At 37.0% G+C, this 27,162-nt stretch overlaps 1 protein-coding gene across 2 annotated transcripts in view; it reads right to left on the reverse strand.

Moving 5' to 3' along the window:
* Positions 1 to 27,162, reverse strand: part of SBF2 (SET binding factor 2) — a 453,477-nt gene that overhangs the window by 242,938 nt on the left and 183,377 nt on the right. For both annotated transcript variants that reach the window (XM_060018483.1, XM_060018482.1), the window contains exon 3: positions 4,612 to 4,749. In XM_060018483.1, coding sequence (XP_059874466.1) covers positions 4,612 to 4,749 — 138 coding nt within the window. The remainder of the gene's footprint in view (positions 1 to 4,611; positions 4,750 to 27,162) is intronic.

Here is a 27,162-nt window from a genome sequence, read left to right on the forward strand (position 1 = left end):
AGCACCTTTTCATTTCAGCTTAAAGAAGTCCCTTTAACATTTCCTGTAAAGCCAGTCTAGTGGTGATTAGCTTCTTTAGCTTTTGCTTGTCTGCAAAACTCTTTCTTCTCTTCTTCGACTCTGAAGGACAACTTGCCAGGTGGAATATTCTTTTTTTTTATGGTACGCGGGCCTCTCACTGTTGTGGCCTCTCCCGTTGCGGAGCACAGGCTCCGGATGCACAGGCTCAGTGGCCATGGCTCACGGGCCCAGCTGCTCCGCACCATGTGGGATCTTCCCAGACCAGGGTACGAACCCGTGTCCCCTGCATCGGCAGGCGGACTCTCAACCACTGCGCCACCAGGGAAGCCCCAGGTGGAATATTCTTAATGGACACTTTTTTTTCTCTCAGCACTCTGAATAAATCTTGCCACTCTTCTCTGGCCTGCAAAGCTTCTGCTGAAAATTCTGATCATCGTCTTATCAGGGTTCCCTTTTATGAACCAGTTATTTTTCTCTTGCTGTTTTAAGATTCTCTCTTTGTCTTTAACTTTTGACACTTTAATTATAATGTGTCTTGGTGTTGGTCTCTTTGGGATCATCTTATTTGGAACTCTCTGGGCTTCCTGGATCTGAATATCTGTTTCTTTCCCCAGGTTAGGAAAGTTTTCAGCCATTATTTCTTCTTGTAAGTTTTCTGCCCCTTTCTCTTTCTCTTCTCCTCCTGGGACCCCTACCATGCGAATGCTGGTTTGCTTGATGTTATCTCATAAGTCCCTTAAGCTATCTTTATTCTTTTCCATTTTTTTCATTTTTCTGTTTTAATTAGATGATTTCCACTGTCCTGTCCTCATGTAAACTGATCCTCTCTCCTGTGTCATGTAGCGCGCTATTGAACCCCTCTATTGTATTCTTCAGTTCACTTATTATACTCTTCAGCTCTGTGACTTCTATTTGGTACTTTCTTACACTTTCTATTTCTTTGTTGAAATTCTTACTTTGCTCATCCATTCTTCTCCTGAGCTCAGCATCTTTATGACCATTATTTTAAACTCTTTATCAGGTAAATCACTTATCTCCACTTCATTAAGGTCTTTCTCTGAGGTTTTACCTTGTTCTTTCATTTAGAACATATTCCTATTTCTTCATTTTCCTTGACTCTCTGTGTTGGTTTCTATGCATTATTTAAAACATCTACCTCTCCTAGTCCTGAAGGAGTGGCCTCTTGTAGGAGATGAACCTTGTTATTCAAACCTGCCCTAGCTCTTGGTTGTCTCTCAAATCTTTATGATGGTCCAAGCAGCCTACTTTATTCTTAGTGCTCACCATAGTTGAGGGTATACCAATACCTGATAGTGTTCCAAAGGGAAGGATCATAGTCAGCACCTAGATTCAGGTGGATTGGAAGCCAGACCTTCAGGTAGCAGCTTTTAATGTATGCAAATATGTATCTTTCAGTGGAGACTGGGAGATGGGTGTTACTGTCTGCTCCCTCTGTGCTGAGCCTTGGGGGATAGCCAGTTAAGAACTTCGTTTGCTACAATCCTGTGGGACCTGGGAGCTCAAGTCCTGTTGGCCACAGAGTCAAAGGTTTAAAAGGGTGTGTCCCTTGGGAAGCAGCTGCAAAATCTGGGGCGCCAGACATGTGCACAAGCTCTTTCCAAGAAGAAACCAGTGAGCGGGAGCAGGCTAGAGAGGGAACAGAGATGGCACCTGCCAGATCCCTGGTCTCCAAAGAGAATCAAAATTAGCTCCTAGATGTGTGCTAAGTTAGAAACCTGACCCTCAGGCAGTAGCTTTTAAAGTATGCAAACACGTGGCTTCCCTGGTGGCGCAGTGGTTGAGAGTCCGCCTGCCGATGCAGGGGACACGGGTTCGTGCCCCGATCCGGGAAGATCCCACATGCCGCGGAGCGGCTGGCCCTGTGAGCCATGGCTGCTGAGCCTGCGCGTCCGGAGCCTGTGCTCCACAGCGGGAGAGGCCACAACAGTGAGAGGCCCGCGTACCGTAAAAAAAAAAAAAAAAAGTAGGCAAACAGGATTTTTTCAGGCAGACTGAGAGATGGGTGTTTCTCCCTGCTTCCTCCGTGCTGAGCCACAGCAAATCCTTGAAAACCCATTAAGAACTCTTTGCTTGTTATAGTCCGGTGGGTCTCATGAATAAAAGCCCCATTGTTTTTCAGAGCTAGGTGTTTTTGGGTCCTTACCTCAAGTGGAAGTCTAAAAAGATGGGGGCTAGATGCAGGGTCCAAACCCTTCGCACCTCAGGGGAGGAGCTGGAAGTTGTAAGTTGCTTCTCAATTGCACGTCTCTCTGCCAGGGGACATTTATGGTGAGACTGCATCTCAGCCTTTTCTACTCACTTCAGTGTGGGTATGTTCTCGTTTGCCTGCTGTATAGGAATTGCTCAGCTAGTTTCTGGATTTCTTTCAGGAGAAATTTCTCCATGTGTAGCTGTGGATTCAGTGTGTCCATAGGAGTGAGTTCAGAAGCTTCCTATGTCACCATCTTGGACTGGAACCCCCTACATTGTCTTAATGTATTACTTTTCTGTGAGTTTATTTGGGGGGTAAGGGGTTGGTAATGATGGAGAGAAGAAAAAGAACCCAAATAATCACAGTTTCATTAGATAATTCTAGGGAGTTGTAAAGAGGTACCCTCAAGAATATGGAAATAAAAGAAAATACTGCCTTCTCAGCACTGACTTATGTTCAAAAGATGAACAGAGAAATGAAAGGTCACCTGAAAAAGATAGCAAGGCTCTCAACAAGAGAACATTCTTATTTAGACTGAATTGACCAAAATGGGAATTCGATTGGCTATTTGTTGGCAACATCCACCCGAACACTAATCAGGACAGAAATGACTAGAATCATAGACATCTAAGTTCTCTGTCTGAACTGACAACATAAGCCCTAATTTCAAAAACAGTTGGCCCCGAACAATGCAGGGTTTAGGGGTGCCGACCCCACTGTGCAGTCGAAAATCCACATATTAACTTTACGGTTGGCCCTCTGCATCCACGTATTCAACCAACTATGGATCATGCAGTACTGTAGTATATAGTTACTGAAAAAGATCTGTGTATAAGTGGACCCGTGCAGTTCAAGCCCATGTTGTTCAAGGGTCAACTGTATAAACAACGGGCTGTGTTAATCTGGCAGGTGTTAAATATTTGACATCAAATATTCCTTAGTTTGATTCCACAATCAAAATGCTTCTGATTTTGATACGGCTTCCCACAAAGATCTGACAACAAGGAGAAAATGTGCTGATAATATAGATAATGTATATTTTGTTCTATATAACCTTTTAACTTATCACTGTAAATTAAAAAGCTAGCATGCTGGTTTTAATACATCAGTCTAATGAACTTGGATAATGTGAGTCTGTACCATGAGAGGTGGTTTGTCTCCTCTTGTACTGAAAAATGAAATTTCTGCATCCAGAAAATTCAGATCTTGGCATTTAATTAAAATAACAAAAATAACAAATGCTCCTTTGTGAGGTCATTTCAGAAAGCAAGCCAATCCTTTTCCCTGGTGGTGATACTCATTCATCTGTATGTAGCAGAAAGCATAGCAGATGATAATGCAATTGGCTCACTCAACATCCTGCAAACTGTTTTATAGTTTCCTTCTCATACTATAGGGCCTTGAAAGCAAAACAAACAAACAAATAACAACAACAACAAAGTTTTTCTGATTCCTTTGGGGGGGGATCTGCATGCAATCTGACACAAGGAAACAACCCATATGACACTTAAAGCAGAAGTCACCAATGTGTGACAGTGGCTACACATGGGAGAACGGATTTTTTTAGTGTGATTATTGTGAAGGCTGTATTGTCTGGTACCCAACATCATAGTAATAAAAGGTTGAAAAAGCATGAACAGCCCCAAGCTAGGCAGTTCCTAGTAAACAGAACTGGTTCCCTGCTCACCCCTTACCCATGAAATTACATAAACTACCCAATACTTTCTCATAAATCCTTTTCTGAATAAATTAGAGACAGTAGATCCAGTTGTTTGAAACTGAGAGAACCCCAGCTAATTCTCTGAAAGACCCAGTATTTTTAATTTCTATAGTTCTAGCCTATTAATGTCAGTCCCATCATTTTGATACTACCACCACTAATAATAATGAGTTAACATCAAAAATAAAAAATAAAAAATAAATAAAAAATAAATAAAAAAAAAAAGTTAAAAAAAAAAAAATAATGAGTTAACAGTTACTTCAGCACTTAAAAAATAATATCAAGCATTGTGATAAGTGATTTATAAACATTCTGATTAAATGCTCTATATTCTGTGAAAGACACCTCAGGAGAAAGACTGAAAGGGAAAAACCACAGGTTCATCATGAGAGGACACAAATCTTCTTAATAAACCAATTTGCAGAGATGCTATTCTTAGAAGTATGCAGATTATGAACAATATTTTAAAGAAGAACAATTAAACCTGGACAATAACTTTACCTTCTTGCTCTCTTCTTCAACAATATAGTACCTCAGTCATTTTAAAGTAGCTCATAGAACTCAAACTTGCTATTCTAACAAAAACAAATATGGCATAATAAAAAGATTCCTAAATGGTGTCTCTTTGGCTATAATTTGGCTAGAAAAGTTGCTGTACCTGAAGATTGATCTCTGCCTCATAAAAGGTTAGGCATGAGCAGTAATGTCGATCTGAGTCAATATCTGTCAGGACCACCACAAAAAACGTTGGCTGCTTCCTCTCTCTGGACAGCTGCCACCCTCCAGGCTGACAAAACTAAAGGAGATAGAAAAAAAAAAATTGTCACATCTTAAAAGTATAAGGTAAATTTATTAGTTATAAATCCCTGAGAAATGTCTCCCCATTTAAAAAAATTCCAGATGTGATATGTTACTTCAGCCAATATTTTTCAAAAATCACTTGCAGATTCATGATGTAGAATACTTTCACTAATATGCATATGCATTTTATGAAGACAGCCTAGATTTTCCACAGACGCCACTCATTCTGAGACCAGGGTTGGCACATGTAGGAACAGAGCACTAAGATGAAAACTTTTCACCATTAGAACAAATCATGAAATAAGTTGAAGATAAAGTGCTCAGTACCTACCATGGACAGAAAACAGAATTATTTTAAAATATCGTCATTAATCTAAGACTCTTCAATTCAGTACAATGAAAAAGACATCTTGTTCATCAAGACAGACCACATTCTGGGCTATAAAATACACTTTAATGTATTTAAAAGAACAGAAATCATATAATGCATGTCCCAGACCACAATAAAATTAAACTAAAAATCAATTACAGAAAGATAGCTGGAAAATCCCCAAATACTCACAGATTAAACAACACACTTCTAAGTAATACACGGATCAAAGACAAAAATCTCAAAAGAAATTTTCAAATATTTTTAATTAAATGAAAATGAAAATACAGCTTAACATTTGTGGGATTCAGCAAAAGCAGTGCTTAGAGGGAATTTTATAGCGCTGAATTCATAGAGAAGAAGAAAAATCTAAAATCAGTCATCTAAGTTCTATCTTAGGAAACTAGAAAAAGAAGCGCAAATTAAATCCAAAGTAAACAGAAGGAAAGAAATAATAAAGTTAGAGCAGAAATCAGTGAAATCTATTACAGGAAATCAATAGAGAAAAGCAACAAAACCTAAAGCTAGTTCTGAAAAAAACATTAAAATCAACAAGTCTCTAGCCAGACAAAATAAAAATAAAAAAGAAGATACAAATTACTAATATCAGAAATGAAAGACAGGACATCACTATAGATCCTGTGGACATTAAAAAGATAATAAAGGAATACTATGCATAACTCTGTGCCCACAAATTTGATAATCTAGATGAAATGAACCAATTTCTTGAAAGATATAATCTGATAAGACACACAAGAAGTAGACAATCTGAATAGGCCTATATCTATTAAAGAAAATGAATCAATAATTAATAATCTTCCAAAATAGAAAGTATCATGCCACAATGGGTTCATGGTGAATTCTACCAAACACTGAAGGATGAAACTAAAACATTCTCTACAATCTCTTCCAGAAGACTGCAGCCAAAGAAATACTTCCTGACTTATTCCATACAGCCAGCATTACCCCAATGCCAAAACCAGAAAAAGAAATTACAATAAAACTATACATCAATATCTCTCATGAATGCAGATGCAAAAATCCTCAACAAAATATTTGCAAATTGAATGTAGCTATGTATGAAAAGAATTACAAACCATGACCAAATAAGATTCATTTTGGGTATGCAGGGCTGGTTCAACATTGAAAGTCAATTAATCACATCAAGAAGCTAAACAAGAAAAAGTACATGATCATATCAATAGATACAGAAAAGGCATTTGAGAAAATCTAACACCCATTCATGATAAAAACTCTCAGCAAACTAAGCATAGAGGGGAAGTTCCTTGACATGACAGAGAACATTCACCAAAAACCTACAGATGACATCATACTTAATCATAAGAAACTAGAAGCTTTCTAGCTAAGATTAGGAACAAGGCAAGGATGTCACCTATTACCACACCTTTTCTAAATTGCACTGAAAGTCCTAGTTAATTCAATTAGCCAAAACAAGGAAATAAAAGGTTTACAGATTAGGAAGGAAGATGTGTAACTGTCTTTGTTCCCAAATGACATGACTGTCTATGTAGAAAACCTGAAAGTAATAAGCAATTCCAGCAAGTTTCCAGGATACAAGGTTAATATACAAAAGCCAACTGCTTTCCTATATACACCAACAATCAACTGTTACTTGAAATTAAAAACACAATACCATCTTCATACATTAGCACCCCCAAAAATGAAATACTTAGGTATAAACCTAATAAATTATGTATAAGATCTATATAAGAAAAATCACAAAACTCTGATGAGAAATCAAAGAACTAAGTAGAGAGAAAGAGAGAGCAATTCCAATGTTCATCAATAGGAAGACTCAATATTGTCAAGTTTCAATTCTTCCCAGTGTGATCTACAGATTCAATGCAATCCCAAACAAAATTCCAGCAAGTTATTTTATGGATGTTGATAAACTAATGTTAAAGTTTATATGGAGAGGCAAAAGACCCTGAACAGCCAACTCAATATTGAAGGAAAACAAAGTTGTAAGAGTGACACTATCTGACTTCAAGACTTATTATAAAGCTACAGTAATCAAGACAGTGTGGTACCAGTCAACGAAAAGACAAATAGATCAATTAAGCAGAATGGTGAGCCCAGAAACAGACCACACAAATATAATCAACTGAACTTTGACAACAGAGCAAAAGCAATACAATGGAGAAAAAATAGTCTTTTCAACAAATGGTACTAGACCAACTAGATATTCATATACAAGAAAATGAATCTAGACACAGACCTTACACTCTTCACAAACATTAACTCAAAGTGGACCATACACCTAAATGTAAAACACAAAACTATAAAACTTCTAGAAGATGACAAGGAGAAAACCTAGGTGATCTTTGTTCTGGCAATGACTTTTTCGATACAACACCAAAATCATGAACCAGGAAAGGAATAATTGATAAGCTAGACTTCATTAAAATTTAAAACTTCTGCTCTGTGAAAGACACTGTCAAGAAAATGAGAAGACAAGCTAAGGACTGGGAGAAAATATTTGCAAAACACATATCTGATAATGTACTGTCATCTAAAACATACAAAGAGTTTTTAAAACTCAACAATAAGAAAGTGAACAACCCAATTAAAAAGGGGGCAAAAGATCTGAATAGATACCTCTCCAAAAAAGATATAAAGGTGGCAAATAAGCAAATGAAAAGATGTTCAATATCATATTTCATAAAGGAAGCAAATTAAAACAACAAGATACCATTACATATCTATTAGAATGGCCAAAATACAAAACAATGACAATGCCAAATGCTGGCAAGAATGTAGAGCAACAGGAATTCTTATTTATCGCTGGTAGGAATACAAAATGGTACAGCCACTTTGGAACACAGTGCACCAGTTTCTTACAAAAGTAAACATACTCTTACCATACAATTCAGCTATTTACCCGAAGGAGTTGAAAACATATGTTCACACAAAAACCTGCACATGGATGTTTATAGCAGCTTTATTCATAATTGCCAAAACTTGGAAGTAACCAAGATGTCCTTCAGTAGGTGAAGGCACATCCAGGTGACAGAATACTTTATTGTGCTAAAAAGAAATGAGCTATCAAGCCATGAAAAAACATGGAGGAAACGTAAATGCACATTACTAAGTGAAACACACCAGTCCGAAATGGCTACACGTGGTATAATTCCAACTACTTAACATTCTGGAAAATGCACAGCTATGGAGAGCAAAAAGATTAGTAGTTGCCTGGGGTTGGGGAGACATAAATAGGCAGAACTTAGAGGCTTTTTAGAGCAGTGAAACTATTCTGTATAATACCGTAACTGTGGATACATTTTATCATGCATTTTTCAAAACCTTTAGAATGTACACTAAGAGTGAAACCTAAGGTGAATTACAGACTTTGGTTGATAGTCATGTGACCAATGTAAGTTCATTCATTGACTGTAACAAATGTACCACTGTGGTGGGGCATACTGATATTGTGGAAAGTTGTGCGTTTGGGGAACAGAGAATATATGTGAATTCTTCGTACTTCCTGCTCAATTTTGCTGTGAATCTAAAAGTATTCTAAAAAGTAAAGTCTATCTCTAAAAACATGAAGAAAAAATATCTGGATAACAATATTGTTGAAGAGATGGAATAGAAATAGAAAGGAGCTCATCAATACAGCAGCTCTCTGTGCCAGATTGCCTTCTGTTACCCTGCTTAATAACTGTGTAATTTGGAGCACTTTATTTAACCTCTCAGTGCCTTAGTTTCCTCATCTGTAAAAGGCAGAATATTAGAACCTATCTACTAGTATTCTTGGGACGCTCATACAAGGTAACACACGAAAAGTACTCAGAATAGCCTTTGCCATATAATTCCATGGTAAGTGTTAGTTATTATGATTATTACCCCCTTTGACCTAAGCTTAGTTTCTATCATCACAGCTATAACACTTTCTTTCCCCTTCTTTACTAGTTTTTTCCTGCCTCTCCTTTCATTGCCTCATTGACTCCTTGACTCAGTCTAAAGAGACATCAAAAAAGTAATATTTGGATGACTTCCTACATTTAGAGAGACACATTAATCAAGTTCATAGCTTCTCTACCAAATGAAAAATTCTACCAGACTCATTTCCTTGAGCAGACATCATAAGGAATACATAAAGAAATAGCATGAAAACCTTAAGGACACATTAATTAGTTAAGTGAAACTATTTTTCTCTACTACATTTGTGTTTTGAAATAGTAATTCATTGAACAAATATTTATTGAGCACTTCAGTTTCACTTATTCTGTGACGTCTTCTCTGAAGCTCCCCAGTTTCTCTAGCCCCCTCCAAACCAAAGAATCAAGCAGTTCCACTCATGTGTTCCAAACGATTTTATACATTCTTATTATAATAAATAATTATAATAACCTTTTCTTCCTATATATAGCACTAAACATATATTTTACTAACATGGTACAGAAAAGTTGACTTGTCAATTTGTTTACATGTATATTTCACCCTCAACAATTCATTTATCTAAGTTCCATGACTTTACATCTTTGGCTTTCCTGTGGCCACCATAAGCCTTTTTCATTCTAGAAAAGTAGCCCTCAAAGTGTGGTACACAGAATCACAGGAGTCCCGGTGGTCAAAACTATTATCATATTAGTACTAAGAACTGGTTGTTTCTTTCACTTTGTCGACATTTACATTAATGGTGGAAAAGTAATGGTGGGTAAAGTTGCTGGTAACTTAACAGTAATCAATGCAGCAGCACCAAACTATACTTGTAGTCACTGTATTCTTCAAAGCTACACGCACGTTTGCAGTTTAAAAAAAAAAAAGTTTCTGTTAATAATTTCCTTGATGAAGCAATAAACATTTTAATTTCATTGTAACTTGACCCTTGAGTATACAGTATTGTTTCAAAGAGTAAATACACATAAAGCACTTTTGCTGCATACAGAAGTATTATAGTTGTTTAGCGAAAAACTACTTGTGTAGATGTTTAAGTTGTGAGCTGAACTGTTCCTTTTTTCCCCCCAAGAACACCATTTTTTACTTGAAAGAATAACTGACAAACATGTTTATATAGTCTTATGTATTTGGTAGACATTGTCTCAAATGAATGAAATGGGCCTGTCACTTCAAGATACAGATCTGAGACTGTTTGTTACCAATGATAAAATGAACTTTCAAGCACCATCATGAGCCTGACAGCTTTGCATTCCTGATTAATATGACAGTATTATTAACTAATGTAATATTTTAAATACTATATGTGTCAACATTTGGAATATCAGCATAACTCATTGATCCCTATTTACCAAGTGACTAATGCATGATGTTATAAAATCATGCATGGATAAAAGATCTTTCAAAGTGCAAAGCCAACCAATGTATTTTATTGTAGCAGAGTAAAAAAAAGTTCATTGATGCATTTATATATCTCACATTGCAACTAGCCTTTAAGATATTATTATTTGTTGAGTGTTGGTGTAGTATTCAAACAAGAGTTTCCATAAGTATCTGAAAAGGCTATAAAAATACTCCTCTTTCCAACTACATATTCGTGAGACCTGATTTTCTTCATATACTTCAACCAAAACAATGTACTGTAAAAGCATGAATGTAGAAGCAGGTATGAGAATCCAGCTGTCTTTTATTAAGCCAATATCAATGATATTTACAAAAATATAAAACAATATCATTCTTTTCCCTATCTTTTTTGTTATGGAAAGTACAGTTATTTTTTCAAAAAATATGCTATTTAATATGCAATGGTTTCCTGTCCTTTTTAAAATAAATAAATAGCTTAAATTTTTCTAGTTGTCAGTTCTAACACTAAAATTGATAAAACTACATAAACAAAACTCTTTGCAGATTCTCAGTCATCTGTGAGAGTATAAAGTGTGAGACCCCCAAAGTATGAGACTTGCTATTCTAGTAAGAATGAGTGTTAATGTGTAACTAGCCTTGGCTTAAGCTACTTAGGTAGCAGAAAGGTATAATCTTTGGCAGAACCAGGGAGTTTTAACAGGTTAAACTTCTGGGTTTAACAAAACCCAGAAGTGTCTTTCAAAATACTCGTGTCTGAGCTTGGGTATGAAATAATATAATGATACAGGGCCTGTGTCATCAGGTCTACTCATTCGACAAACAAGTCTTCTGATATAAAGTGAATCAGTTCTGTGAATTAATAGCAAATAATCGCATTCTCTTAGAGGTCTGTCATTCATTATCACAGCTGCTCATCAGGCTTGGCAAACGGTACTAAAAGCTATATACCATAGAATAACAACTATATATTTTCACATAATTTAAATGAAACTATAGGCTTTCAGTAAGGATTAAACTAAATCTCTTTATGTTAGTTCCAACTCAACCAACTTTACTGATTTCTCAAATCAAAGGTACCCATCACAGAGAAGTGTTCACAAATAAGAAATTAACTTTTGTAAGCGAATAGATATATTACTTAAATAAGCCATCAGATATTTTGCTGCTAAAACTAGAAAAATCAACTCATGCTTACTTTTCTCAAACGCTTTACACATACAGTGAATATAATAAAAATATTACAGAATAATAAAAGATGTCCATAGCATTACTGTGACTAATTTTAATGATCTCTCAAAGGTGAAATGTTGTAGAAGGTTCTTGGGATAACAGTCACTCAATATTTTCCAAGACCTTCATATACGCATCTATAAATTTACAGCTCACTAAACTACATTTTACTGTTCAACCTCTAATTAAAAAAATTAAAGGTGTCCCTTTAAAAAAAAAGAAGCCTGTAAGAAAATTCCTTCTCATAGAAAAAAATAAACACATAACATCCAGAAGGAGAATATGAGAGTTTAGGTAGGAAGACCTCCTTAGTTATTTAAATGGCCTCATTTCCCCAAGTTAACATTATAACAGGAATTCTGATTTTAAAAGTATTAACAGTAAAACTTCTGGGAAATTCCAAGGATCCTCTTTTTGTATTCAATAAGTACTTCTTCAAAACTAAGCTTAATGTGACCACAACTAAGATAGTAATGGTAATTCATGCTAGGCCTGGTCAGATATTTTTTACTTAAATTTTTCACAAAGAAGCTGCCAAGATAGCTGGTTACACTGGTTACACATAAGACCCTTTATTTCATACATAAGAATACAGCTACGTAATTATTTTATACTATACAGTAATATTATTAGAATCATACTTCATAAGAAATTTTGATGTTGCATTCTTAAATGAAATATATTAATACACAATAAATAAACAATAGCTCACATAACTGAGTTTACAGAAATGTTTTTTCAATGGATGAAAAGAAAGGCCTTAACCTCCAGTTAAATGTCTACTTTTCAAATTCATTGTATCATAAGATTAAGTAATAATCGAATTTGGTGTATCAGGAGATGATCCCACTATTAATGAGAAGTACTCCTCATAGGATGTGGATTTGAAATATAATAATGCTAACTGGTTTAATCATTTCAAACCTTAACTAAAAGCGTGCTGAGAAAGTAATAAACAATGAGAGGGGAATTCCATGGCGATCCAGTGGTTAGAACTACGTGCTCTCACTGCTGAGGGCCTGGGTTAGATCCCTAGTCAGGGAACTAAGATTCCCCTCACAGTGTGGCCAAAAAAAAAAAAAAAAAAACCCAAAAAACAATGAGGGAATGGACACTGCATTTCTTGAACCTGAGCTCGAGTCACATTTCTGACAGGAATGTGAGAGAATGTTTAGACAGCTGGAAACAGAGTAGTCACTAAAAGATAGTAAGCAGAATGATAAGCATTAAACAAACAGGATAAAAATCAGGATTTTGCTCTCCCTAGTGTCTTTACTGGCAAACAGGGGAAAAAAATGCTATCACAGGTGCAAAACCTAAACTGTTTAGAATTGACTATCATAACTGACTGGCCTACATTTTGCCCTCCTTTTCCAAGTCACTGAGGAAACACATCTACTTGGAGTGATACTATCAATGGACATACCATATATATGTGTCTGTTTCATAAATATGCAACAATGTATGTTTTTGACTATTCCCTTCCACTTGACTCTCATCATTTCCCACAGATCATGCTCATAAAAATTTTACAACATATCTGGGAACAGCCAATATGGGGATTCCTTTTCAGGATGTTATCTGTCTTTATTCAGTTCCAGTTTTCTTCAAGACCTTGGCATAACCTGGAAACAAATGATACCTCAAGGGTGCAAGGTTAGAACTGACAGACATTTTTAGGCTCCACATTTAATGCATTACAAATACCAACTTTGTTTACTTGTTTCTTTAATTGCCCAAATGTATGAAGTAGATCATGTGCAAACAGGCCACCCATCTGCAAATAAAAGATAAGTGCCAATAATCCCTCATATTTGTGAAACACTTTATATATAATTGTATCCCACAAGGTTTATTTTACAAATGATTAAACTGTGGGACTCGAGGGACATTGTTCCAGCTAATGATTAAGAACTCTCCAGACAATAGGGGCTTCTTAGACAATGGGTGAATTTCCAGGATGTCCGGCCCCCTTCCGAGAAGGAGGGAGATAACAAAATGTAAAAAAGGTGTCTGTCAAAGACCAATCAGGCAGCTGGGGAGAAGGAGGGAGATAACAAAATGTAAAAAAGGTGTCTGTCAAAGACCAATCAGGCAGCTGGGGACAAGTTCCCTCTCTGGTCCGAGCCTAAGCCGGGACCAATCAGCAGGAGAACACAACCAAATCTATAATTTACATACGGGGAAGTGGGAACCTATAAAACTGACATATTCGCGCCCAAAAGGGTTCCTTCTTCGACCTCCTGCGTGAGGACCAAGGAACCCCGGTGCACCGGCCTTCAATAAACCTCTTGCGTTTTGCATCGACTTCCGACTCTTGTTGTTTCCTGGGCGAGTCGAAACCCCTAGGAGACCGCGCAGGTCTAACATTACCAAGGCTATGAGACGTTAAGGTGATACAGCTAGTGTGTGATAAAAGCAGGACTAGAATTCAAGCCTCTGTATCTCTACAAACTGTGTCTTCTCACTGCTGAATTATCTTTGTATATCACCTTGTGGATATTATTTTATATTAATATGAATTTATTGTAGAAAAATCAGAAAAGAAAAAATGAAAATGAACTAAGTTCTTTAACATACAACCTTCCCTTGCAACCATTTATCTCTGGATGTACTTTTTATATAAAATGGGATATATTATACATATAGTTATAAGTCCTGCTTTTCTCCACCTTCTGTAACATGTGCGTTTTCCCATGTACCTACATATTTTTAAGAAAATTATTTTTAATGACTGAATATTACACCAGCATACAGGTAAGCACCACAACATAACTAATTCCCTACTGTGGGTTGTTTATGTTGTTCACAGTTTTTTTTCTTAATAATTCTGGGACAAGCATGGTATTAAATAAATCTTCCCAGGCATGTCTCATTATGTTTTGTGGGAAGAACTGGTTTTGTAGAGCACAACCAAAATGAGCACAAAAAATGTTTAATTGCCCTTGAATTCCTTTTTAAAGGTTAGGCAACCCCAAAATTATTTTGTTTTGCTGATAGAATTCTAAAAAGGACAAAAAAGAAGTGATAACAAAGAACTGTTATTATGAACTATATTCTGACCAAAGAACTGACATGTGAAATAACGTTTAAGAGAAGCCTGAAGAAACTGAACTCCATTGTCAAGCCAGGCCATGGCAATGTCAGGTGTGTGCTCTTTACTTTAGACAGATATTTTTCAAAAGTTCAGAGAAAACACAGTGGTTGTAAGACTTTGGAAGAGAAGCCAATCTAAGAGTTGGGAAACTTTCAAATATTTTGTTATCCACAGAATAATGGGTATCACACACATGTGCCTAATTTTAGTGGACAGCTTTTGATGAAGTATAATTTTAAAGGACTATCCAAAACAATCTGCTTTAAATGAAACAATTTAAATGGGTCACCTAATGCTTTCAGTAGATATTTTATTCAGATATTTTATTACTACTACACAACATTACACTGTCCTCATCAGTATAATAAAACTTTATGTATAAGATAATATGATTTGTCTGCCTAGAGAATCCAAGCAAACTGACTAAATATTGTTTGAGTAAATAGGAGTTTAGTCATGTAGCCAGATATAAGAACATATAAAAATCAACAGCTCTCCTTGAGATCAGCAACAAGTAATTTCTAAAAAGATCTTATTCGTAACTTTAATATGTCCTCAAAGCTACAGGATGAGCTAACCTAATCTCTCAAGTTTTGAACACTTTGGCATATCAGTCTCATGAAGAGCCCTACACATAAGCCTCTAAATATAAAAATTTCAAGAAGCAAACTCCAAAGAGAAAAACGAACGTTTAGAATAGCTTCTAACATCCAAGTTTTGAAAAAATACAACTGTACATGATTTACAAATTTAAAACAATTCCAAGAGCAAAAGAAAAGTTATTAATGACTTCTAGTTAAGCATGGCAGATGAAACAATGAGTTTACCTCCGAGAGCTCCTGAAATCCCTCTAAAATTGCAATTAAAAAGAATACAAACAGCAAAGTAAAATGAAAGAAGATAACAGGTTTAAAATGACAATAAGAGGGACTTCCCTGGTGGTGAAGTGGTTAAGAATCCGCCTGCTGGGGGTGGGGTGGGGGGGAGTCAAGATGGTGTACTGCCAGGACATGCGGAATTCAAGTCTTCTCACAACTAGGGCACCTACCAAGCACCGGTGGGGGACCACAGACACCTAAGGGGATGGGAGGAACCCCCAGAAACTGGGTAGGATGTGGGGCATGGGGGGTGTGAAGTGGGGGGAGAAGTGGAGGCAGGAAGGGACTGGCGCCCCTGAGGGGCGGCTGGGGGAGGGGAAGGGCTCCCACACCCGAACGGGTAAATTGGGGAACCACTGGGACAGCAGAGGATCCAAAGGGAGTGTGGCCAGCCTTCCCCTGCCCACTTGGACCCCCAGGAACCTGCTGAGATCCCGGGCCAGATCCTCTGCCCACCTAGGCCATCTCCAGCCACTCAGGTCCTGAGGGAGTGGGAGGGAGGGATGACGGGGGCAAAAGTAAATGCCGGACCTCTGGGATCCACACCCCTGAGGGGTGGCTGGGAGAGGGGAGGAGTTCCTACACCCAGCAGGACCCACCCATGGTTAGGGGTCCAGCGGTGACGGGGTAGACCCAGGGGGAGGGGGGCAGAGGAATGGAAGGGAACGGGGCCAATGCTTTCCCTGTCCACTTAGGCACCAGGGAGCCGGTTGAGCTCCAGGTCTAATCCTCTGCCCTCGGAGCCTCCCTCCTGCCACACAGAGCCAAAGCCCTGCCCCTACACCCCGATCCAGGGCCCTACCTCTACATTTGGAGACGCCTTCCAATGCGCTGGGCCTAAATCCCACCCACACACCCTCACTCAGGGCCCCACCTTCAAACTCTGGAACTCCACACACCAGAGGCCCTCCTTTCCACGTGCTGCCTCTCCCCTTCTGCACAGGTATTAAGCAGAGACCCCGCCCCATACTTGAAAGTCGCCTCGCCTAAGCCCCGCCCCATGCTCAAACACCACCCCACCCCCACACGCCCCCTGCCTAGGTCCTGCCCCACCCTAAACCCCACCCCTGCCTAAGTTCCACCCCCGCCTAAAGTACACCCCCACAGCCAAGGCTTTTTTTTTTTTTCCTTTTCCTTTTTCCGCTTTTAGATTGGGGTTCTGTTTTACCTTGTTGATTCATTGCTATTGATGCTTTTATATTTCCTAATAAATCTTTTATTTTTCTAATTTTATTTTATTCTTTACAATTTGTTAGTGATCTCTCCTTTTGGCTTGTTGCTCCACCCGCCTTTTTAATTCTTTTTTCTGATGTGGTTTAATTTTACCTTGCTGTAGTTGTTTCAATTATAGTTTTATTTTTCCTAATATATTTTTTATCTTTCTAATTTTATTTTGTTTTTATTCTTTGATATTGTACTGTTCCTTTCTTCTTTCTTTCTTCCTTTTTTTTCTCTTACAGCACCACAAGCTTGCGGGATCTTGGTTCCCAGGACAGAGGTCGGGCACGAGCTCCTATGGTGGGAGCTACAAGTCCAAACTGCTGGACTAACAGAGAACCTCAGACCCCAGGGAATATCAACTGGACTGAGATCTCCCGGAGGTCCTCATCTCAGCACCAAGACCCAGCTCTATCTAACTGCTTGCAAACTTCAGTGCTGGATGTCTCAGGCCAAACAACCACTAAGACAAGATTACAGCACCACCCATCCAATTTAAAAAAAAAAAAAAGAAAAGAAAAGACAAAAAAATGTTACAGATGAAGGAGCAAGGTAAAAACCTACAAAACCAAATAAATGAAGACAAAATAGGCAACCTACCTGAAAAAGAATTCAGAGTAATGATAGCAAAGATGATCCAAAATCTTGGAAACAGAATGGAGAAAATACAAGAAACATTTAACAAGGATCTAGAAGAACTAAAGAGCAAACAAACAGTGATGAACAACACAATTACTGAAATTAAAAAATACTCTAGGAGGAATCAATAAAAGAATAACTGAGGCAGAAGAATGGATAAGTGAACTGGAATATAAAATGGTGGAAATAACTGCCAAGGAGCAGAATGAAGAAAAAAGACTGAAAAGAATTGAGGACAGTCTCAGAGACCTGTGGACAACATTAAACACACCAACATTCAAATTATAGGGGTCCCAGAAGAAGAAGAGAAAAAGAAATGGTCTCAGAAAATATTTGAAGAGATTATAGTCGAAAACTTCCCTAACATGAGAAAGGAAATAGTAAATCAAGTCCAGGAAGCACAGAGAGTACCGTAGAGGATAAATCCAGAGAAACACAATGAAGCACATATTAATCAAACTACCAAAAATTAAATACAAAGAAAAAATTATTAGAAGCAACAAATAACACACAAGGGAATCCCCATAAGGTTAACAACTGATTTTTCAGCAGAAACTTAGCAAGCCAGAAGGGAGTGGCAGGACATATTAAAAGTGATGAAAGGGAAAAACCTACAACAAGGATTATTCTACCCAGCAAGGATCACATTCAGATTCGATGGAGAAATTAAAACCTTCACAGAGGGACTTCCCTGGTGGCGCAGTGGTTAAGAATCCACCTGCCAATCCAGGGGACAAGGGTTCAAGCCCTGGTCCAGGAAGATCCCACATGCCACGGGGCAACTAAGCCCATGTGCCACAACTACTGAGCCTGCGTGCCACAAGTACCGAAGCCCACACACCTAGAGCCCATGCTCCGCAGCAAGAGAAGCCACCGCAATGAGAAGCCCTCGCACCGCAATGAAGAGTAGCCCCTGTTCACCCCAACTACAGAAAGCCCGCGTGCAGCAATGAAGACCCAATGCAGCCAAAAATAAATAAATAAATAAATAAATACATATATTAAAAAAAAAAACCCTTCACAGACAAGCAAAAGCTAAGAGAATTCAGCACCACCAAACCTGCTTTACAACAAATGCTAAAGGAACTCTCTAGGCAGGAAACACAACAGAAGGGAAAGACCTACAAAAATAAACCCAAAACAATTAAGAAAATGGTAGTAGGAACATACATATCAATAATTACCTTACATGTAAATGGATTAAATGCTACAACCAAAAGACACAGACTGGCTGAATGGATACAAAAACAAGACCTGTACATATGCTGTCTACAAGAGACACACTTCAGACCTAGGGACACATACAGACTGAAAGTGAGAGGATGGAAAAAGATATTCCATGCAAATGGAAATCAAAAGAAAGCTGGAATGGCAATTCTCATATCAGACAAAGTAGAATTTTAAATAAAGACTATTACAAGAGACAAGGACGGACACTACATAATGATCAAGGGATCAATCCAAGAAGAAGATGTAACAATTGTAAATATTTATGCACCCAAAATAGGAGCACCTCAATACATAAGACAAATGCTAACAGCCATAAAATGGGAAATCGACAGTAACACGATCATAGTAGGGGACTTTAACATCCCACTTTCACCAAAGGACAGATCATCCAAAATGAAAATAAATAAGGAAACACAAGCTTTAAATCACACATTAAACAAAATGGACTTAAATGATATTTATAGGACATTCCATCCAAAAACAACAGAATACACTTTCTTCTCACGTGCTCACGGAACATTCTGTAGGATAGATCATATCTTGGGTCACAAATCAAGCCTTGGTAAATTTAAGAAAATTGAAATCGTATCAAGTATCTTTTCCGACCACAACGCTATGAGAGTAGATATCAATCAGAGGAAAAAAACTCTAAAGAATACAAACACATGGAGGCTACACAATATGCTATTAAATAACCAAGTGATCACTGAAGAAATCAAAGAGGAAATCAAAAAATATCTAGAAACAAATGACAATGAAAACATGATGATTCAAAACCTATGGGATGCAGCAAAAGAAGTTCTACGAGGGAAGTTTATAGCAATACAATCCTACCTAATGAAACAAAAATCTCAAATAAACAACCTAACCTTACAACTAAAGCAATTAGAGAAAGAAGAACCAAAAACCCCCAAGGTTAGCAGAAGGGAAAAAAATCATAAAGATCAGACCAGAAATAAATGAAAAACAAATAAAGTAAACAATAGCAAAGATCAATAAAACTAAAAGCTGGTTCTTTGAGAAGATAAACAAAATTGATGAACCATTAGCCAGACTCACCAAGAAAAAAAGGCAGAAGACTCAAATCAACAGAATTAGAAATGAAAAAGGAAACGTCACAACTGACACTGCAGAAATACAAAGGATCATGAGAGATTACTACAAGCAACTACATGCCATAAAATGGACAATCTGGAAGAAATGGACAAATTCTTAGAAAAGCACAACCTTCTGAGACTGAACCAGGAAGAAACAGAAAATATAAACAGACCAATCACAAGCACTGAAATTGAAACTGTGATTAAAAATCTTCCATCGGGGTTTCCCTGGTGGCGCAGTGGTTGGGAGTCCGCCTGCCGATGCAGGGGACATGGTTTCATGCCCCGGTCCAGGAGGGTCCCACGTGCCGCAGAGCGGCTAGGCCCGTGAGCCATGGCCGCTGGGCTTGCGTGTCCGGAGCCTGTGCTCTGCAGCGGGAGGGGCCGCAGTGGTGAGAGGCCAGTGTACCGCAAAAACAAACAAACAAACAAAAAATCTTCCACCAAACAAAAGCCCAGGACCAGATGGCTTCACAGGTGAATTCTATCAAACATTTAGAGAAAAGCTAACACCTATCCTCCTCAAACTCTTCCAAAATATAGCAGAGGGAAGAACACTCCCAAACTAATTCTACGAGGCCACTATCACCCTGATACGAAAACCACACAAAGATGTCACAAAAAAAGAACACTACAGCCAGTATCTGTGATGAACACAGATCCAAACTCCTCAACAAAACACTAGCAAACAGAATCCAACAACACATTAAAAGGATCATACACCATGATGAAGTGGGGTTTATCCCAGGAATGCAAGGATTCTTCAATATATGCAAGTAAATCAATGTAATACACCATATTAATGAATTGAAGGATAAAAACCATATGATCATACGATCATCTCAACAGATGCAGAAAAAGCTTTTGACAAAATTCAACACTCATTTATGATAAAAACTCTCTAGAAAGTAGGCAAAGAGGGAACATACCTCAACATAATAAAGGCCATATATGACAAACCCACACTCAACATCGGTCTCAATGGTGAAAAACTGAAACCATTTCCTCTAAGATCAGGAACAAGACAAGGATGCCCACTCTCACCACTATTAGTCAACATAGTTTTGGAAGTTTTAGCCACAGCAATCAGAGAAGAAAAAGAAATAAAAGAAATCCAAATCAGAAAAGAAGAAGTAAAACTGTCACTGTTTGCAGATGACATGATACTATACATAGAGAATCCCAAAGATGCTACCAGAAAACTACTAGAGCTAATCATTGAATCTGGTAGAGTAGCAGGATACAAAATTAATGTACAGAAATCTCTTGCATTCCTATACACTAATGATGAAAAATCTGAAAGAGAAATTAAGGAAACACTCCCATTTACCACTGCAACAAAAAGAATAAAATACCTAGGAATAACCTACCTAGGGAGACAAAAGACCTGTATGCAGAAAACTATAAGACACTGATGAAAGAAATTAAAGATGATAGAAACAGATGGAGAGATATACCATGTTCTTGGATTGGAAGAATCGACATTGTGAAAATGACTATACTACCCAAAGCAATCTATAGATTCAGTGCAATCCCTATCAAACTACCAATGGCATTTTCCACAGAACTAGAACAAAAAATTCCATAATTTGTATGTAAACACAAAAGACCCCGAATAGCCAAGCAATCTTGAGAAAGAAAAACGGAACTGGAGGAATCAGGCTCGCTGACTTCAGACTATACTATGAAGCTACAGTAATCAAGATAGTATGGTACTGGCATAAAACAGAAGTATAAATCAATGGAACAGGACAGAAAGTCCAGAGATAAACCCACGCACATATGGTCACCTTATCTTTGATAAAGGAGGCAAGAATATAAAATGGAGAAAAGACATCCTCTTCAGTAAGTGGTACTGGGGAAACTGGACAACTACATGTAAAAGAAAGAAATCAGAACACTTCCTACCACCATATGCAAAAATAAACTCAAAATGGATCAAAGACCTAAATAAAGGCCAGATACTATAAAACTTTTAGTGAAAACATAGGCAGAACACTCTATGACATAAATCACAGCAAGATCCTTTTTGACCCACATCCTAGAGAAATGGAAATGAAACCAAAAATAAACAAATAGGACCTAATGAAATTTAAAAGCTTTTGTCCAGCAAAGGAAACCATAAACAAGACGAAAAGACAACCCTCAGAATGGGAGAAAATATTTGCAAATGAAGCAACTGACAAAGGATTAATCTCTAAAATATACAAGCAGTTCATGCAGCTCCATATCAAAAAAACAAACAACCCAATCCAAAAATGGGCAGAAGACCTAAATAGACATTTCTCCAAAAAAGACATACAGATGGCCAACAAATACATAAAAGAATGCTCAACATCACTGATCTTTAGAGAAATGCAAATCAAAACTACAGTGAGGTATCACCTCACACCGGTCAGAATGGCCATCATCAAAAAAATCTACAAACAATAAATGCCGGAGAGGGTGTGGATAAAAGGAACCCCTCTTGCACTGTTGGTGGGAATGTAAATTGATACAGCCACTATGGAGAACAGTATGGAGGTCCCTTAAAAAACTAAAAATAGAACTACCATACGACCTAACAATTCCACTACTGGGTATATACCCTGAGAAAACCATAATTCAAAAAGAGTCATGTACCACAATGTTCACTGCAGCTCTATTTACCATAGCCAGGACATGGAAGCAACCTAAATGTGCATCGTCAGATGAATGGATAAAGACGATGTGGCACATATATACAATGGAATATTACTCAGCCATAAAAAGAAATGAAATTGAGTTATTTGTAGTGAGGTGGATGGACCTAGAGTCTGTCATACAGAGTGAATTAAGTCAGAAAGAGAAAAACAAATACCGTATGCTAACATGTACATATGATATCTAAATTTTAATAAAAGATTATGAAGAACTTAGGGGCAGGACAGGAATAAAGACGCAGATGTAGAGAATGGATTTGAGGACACGGGGAGGGGGAAGGGTAAGCTGGGACGAAGTGAGAGAGTGGCATGGAGTTATATATACTACCAAATGTAAAATAGATAGCTAGTGGGAAGCAACCACATAGCACAGGGAGATCAGCTCAGTGCTTTGTGACCACCTAGAGGGGTGGGATGGGGGGGGTGGGAGGGAGACACAAGAGGGAGGAGATATGGGGATATATGTGTATGTATAGCTGATTCAGTTTGTTATAAAGGAAAACTGACACACCACTGTAAAACAATTATACTCCAATAAAGATGTAAAAAAATTTAAAACAAAAAGATATTGGAAGCCAGAAAACTGGTTTACCCTACAAATTCCTGGAAAATGTAATGAATGGGTGGCACTAGGTATATATGAATATCACGAATATGAAGGGAAGACCAAGACAAACAAAGAAGAAGGAATCAGTGACCATAAGACAATACAAGGAGAAGCAGAAAATTTCAAACACACGAGAATGAAGTGATCAAAATCACGAAGAAGAGTCTGTATATCAGAGAACATTTACAGAACAAGAGAGATAATGAAAATTAAAACTGAAGAAACTGGAACACTGTCTCATTAGGCTCCCAAAAGGGACAAATGGAAAATGGGAGAGATACAAGTAAGGAAATTAGATAACTGTGGGAGTTCTAACTCTGAGGTAACAGGAAATTCAGAAACAGTGAACAAAAAGGAAAAATTTATGAAAGAAGTAACGACACAGCCCTCCCACCCCTCACAAAGCCCAGAACCTTAGGACAGGATTAAATTTCGTATGTCTAGCATACTGAATTTATGTTTTTAATTAATGTTTTTAAAAATCCATTAGTTTTAGCACATCATCATGAAAGTTCAAAGAAATGAAAAAAAAAAAAAGGTCCTAAGGAGAAAAAAATTAAAGAAAAAGAAAAACTAGATATTTTACAATAGATCAAAAATCAAAATAGGAACAGAAATCTATTAACATAATTAATTACATTAATAAATATAATCATAAGAGTAATAAAATCAACTCTATAATTTTTAAAATAGGACATAACTCAATATAACACCCATTCTTAAATTAAAAATGAGTTCCATTATTACTGATATTGTTTATTGGATATATTAGCAGAATCAATTACACAGAAGAAAGAAACTACAGATACAAAAACTGGAAGATAAAATTATTATTGTTTCCCAATTATATAACTGTATAACATGGAAAACTAAAGTGGATCAACTAAAAGAACTATTATGAATAAGAGAATACAATAAGGTAATAAAATTTAAAATTAATAAATACAGAAGACTCTTATTTGGGGCCAAGATTTACCCTGCAAACTGAAACACCTTAAAAAGCTGGACAAAATATATGAAAAAATGGCTTGCAAGACACTAAGGTGTCCGGCAACTTAAGGACAAAGATCCCTGAAAGGCAGGAAACAAGCAATGTGAGCTCTACTACTGGCGCCACTTTGTGCCTTGAGTTTATAGGCCATGGTGCAGGGAGGGGGAACAGAGGTGGAGCTTAGAGGACTCCCTAGACAAGGAAATAGAGGAGAGACTTCTGGAGAGCAGGGCAGCTAGAGTTCTTAGGACAGAACCCAGAGAGGAGGGAGCTGCACAGAGAAGGAACATGGGATATCTGCAGAGGGTTCCTCTGAGAATTCAGTAGGGTACTGATCAGTACATGTATTGATATATGAGGAAAACACCCAGGCTGGTAAAAGAGCCATCTGAAAAGATTAGAGAAAATAGCGCCCATCGTTTAAGCATGGCTGGGCAGAGTGCCTATTCCCACCATCCAGAATGTAAAAATTCATAATTCATGGGACACTGGACAGAGTACACAGAAACGTCTTGTCTCAGTAGTGGGAATAATTAGCCCTAGATTGGATCTGCTCTATTGCTGGTACATAACAAATCATAAAAGCAAGACCCAAAAAGATCAAACTGTTTAAAATAACTTTAACTGAATCTCAGAAGCTCAAGAAGATTTACAGGAATACGAAATGTCCATCACCCAACAAAATAAAATTCAGGATACCAGGCATCCTATTAAAGATTAACAGGCATGCAAAGAGATAGGGAAATGGAACCCATGATGAGGAGAATAATCAATCAAAACTGACCTAGAACTGACAGAGATATCAGAATGAGCAAAAAGAAGACACAAAGAGTTACTATTACTGATTCCCATATGTTGAAAATTTAAACAGAGACGTGGAAAATATAAAAGACTCAAATCAACTTCTAAAGAGGAAAACTACAATGTATGAGATTTAAAAAATGGATGGGATACATAACATATTAAATATTGCAGAAGAAAAGATTAGTAAATTTGAATTCACACCAATAAAAATTATCTAAAATAAAATACAGAGAGAAAAAAGAACCCTCCAAAACGAAATGAGCATCAGTGAGCTCTAGGACTTCAGTCAGCCTAACACACGAGTAATAAGAACAAGGAAGTGAGGAGGAAGAGGAACAGAAAAAAACATTTGAATTAATAATGGCCAAATATAACAGCAGATGAAAAATGGATCCATACAAAACAATGAAGAGCACCAGAAGTGTAACTACATGGGTAAATAAATAAGACTTTTTCTTATTATTTAAGTCTCTTTTAAAGATGATTGACTATATAAACAAAAATAACATTGTGGCATGAGGTTTATAGTATATATAAATGTAAAATGTATATCAACAATTGTACAAAAGTCAGGAGAGGAAAATGGCAGAGTACAGTAGTACTGTATGGTTCATATACTATAGGAAAGGTTGTATAGTATCACTTAAATGTAGAATGTTAAGTTAAATACACCATAAGTTAAAGATGTATAAGCCTGAAAAGTGACAAAACAAAGAGTTAAAACTAATAAGACAACAAAAGAAGTAAAATGGAATAATCAAGAAAAATACTCAATCTAAAACAAAGCAGAAAATAAAGGGGAAGAAAAGGCCAATGAGATGAATAAGAAACAGTAAAATAAGATTCCAGCCTAACTCTATTAATAATCACATTAAATGGCTGAGATGATGACTTTGGATAAAAAGCAAGACCCAACTATATGCTTCCTACAAGAAACTTTAAATACAAAGATGCAAAGAAGTTAAAAGGAAAAGGATGGGAAACAGATATCATATGCTGACATTAACCAAAAGAAAGCTGGCTAATATTAATACAGATTTCAGAGCAAAGAATGTTAACAGGAACTAAAAAGGCATTTTATAATGATATATGGGCCAATTCATCAAGGGGACATAAATTTCTAAATATTTATGCCCCTAATAAAGAGCGTCAAAATACATGAAATAAATCAGATGGAATTGTGAGTAAAAAGACACAAATTTCCTCTATTTTAGTCAAAGACTTCAAAATCTCTCTCTTAATAACTGATAAAACAAGTAGACAAAAAAAGAATACTAAGAATGTAGAAGATTTGAAAAATACTATCAAGCAGACTTGACCTAATTGATGTTTATAAAACACTCCACTCAAACAGCAGCAGAATACACATTCTTTCCTAGCATACTTCAGACATTTACCAAGACAGAGTATATTCTGGGCCATAAAATATATTGCAGTATGGGCTTCCCTGGTGGTGCAGTGGTTGAGAGACCGCCTGCCAATGCAGGGGACACGGGTTTGTGCCCCGGTCTGGGAAGATCCCACGTGCCGCGGAGCGGCTATGCCCGTGAGCCATGGCTGCTAAGCCTGCGTGTCCGGAGCCTGCGCTCCACAACGGGAGAGGGCACAACAGTGAGAGGCCCGCGTACTGCAAAAAAAAAAAAATATATATATATATATACATATATATATATACATATATATATATATACATATATATATACATATATATATATATATATATATATTGCAGTAAATTTAAAATGACTCGAATCATAAAAAGTATGTTTTCATACCACAAGGGAATTAAATTAGAAATCAAAATTCTGGAAAATCCACAATACTGGAAACTAAATAATACATTTCTAAATAACTCATGGGTCAAAGAAGAAATCAAAAGGAAAATTACAAAGTATTTTGAACTAAATGAAAATGAAAAGATGACCTATCAGAATTTGTGAAATGCTACTAAAGTAGGACTTAAGTGGAATTTGTGAGATGCTACTAAAGCAGTACTTAAGGGGAAAGTTAAAGCAACTAAAATAGAAAAGAAGAAAGGTCTTAGTCAATGAACTCAGTTCTATCTTAAGAACTAGATAAAGAAAATTAAATTCAAAGTAAACAGAAAAAAGAAAATAATAGGAATCAAAACAGAAATAAATGAAACAGAACAGACACAATAGAAAAAAAAGTAATGAAAGTAACAGTTGGTTCTTTGAGAAGATCAAAAAACTTGATAAACTTCTAGCCAGACTGACAACAAAAAAAGAGAAGATACAAATTGCCAGTATCAGAAGTGAG

This window comes from Delphinus delphis, chromosome 8 (genome assembly GCF_949987515.2).
Source record: "Delphinus delphis chromosome 8, mDelDel1.2, whole genome shotgun sequence".
Lineage (NCBI taxonomy): Eukaryota > Metazoa > Chordata > Mammalia > Artiodactyla > Delphinidae > Delphinus > Delphinus delphis.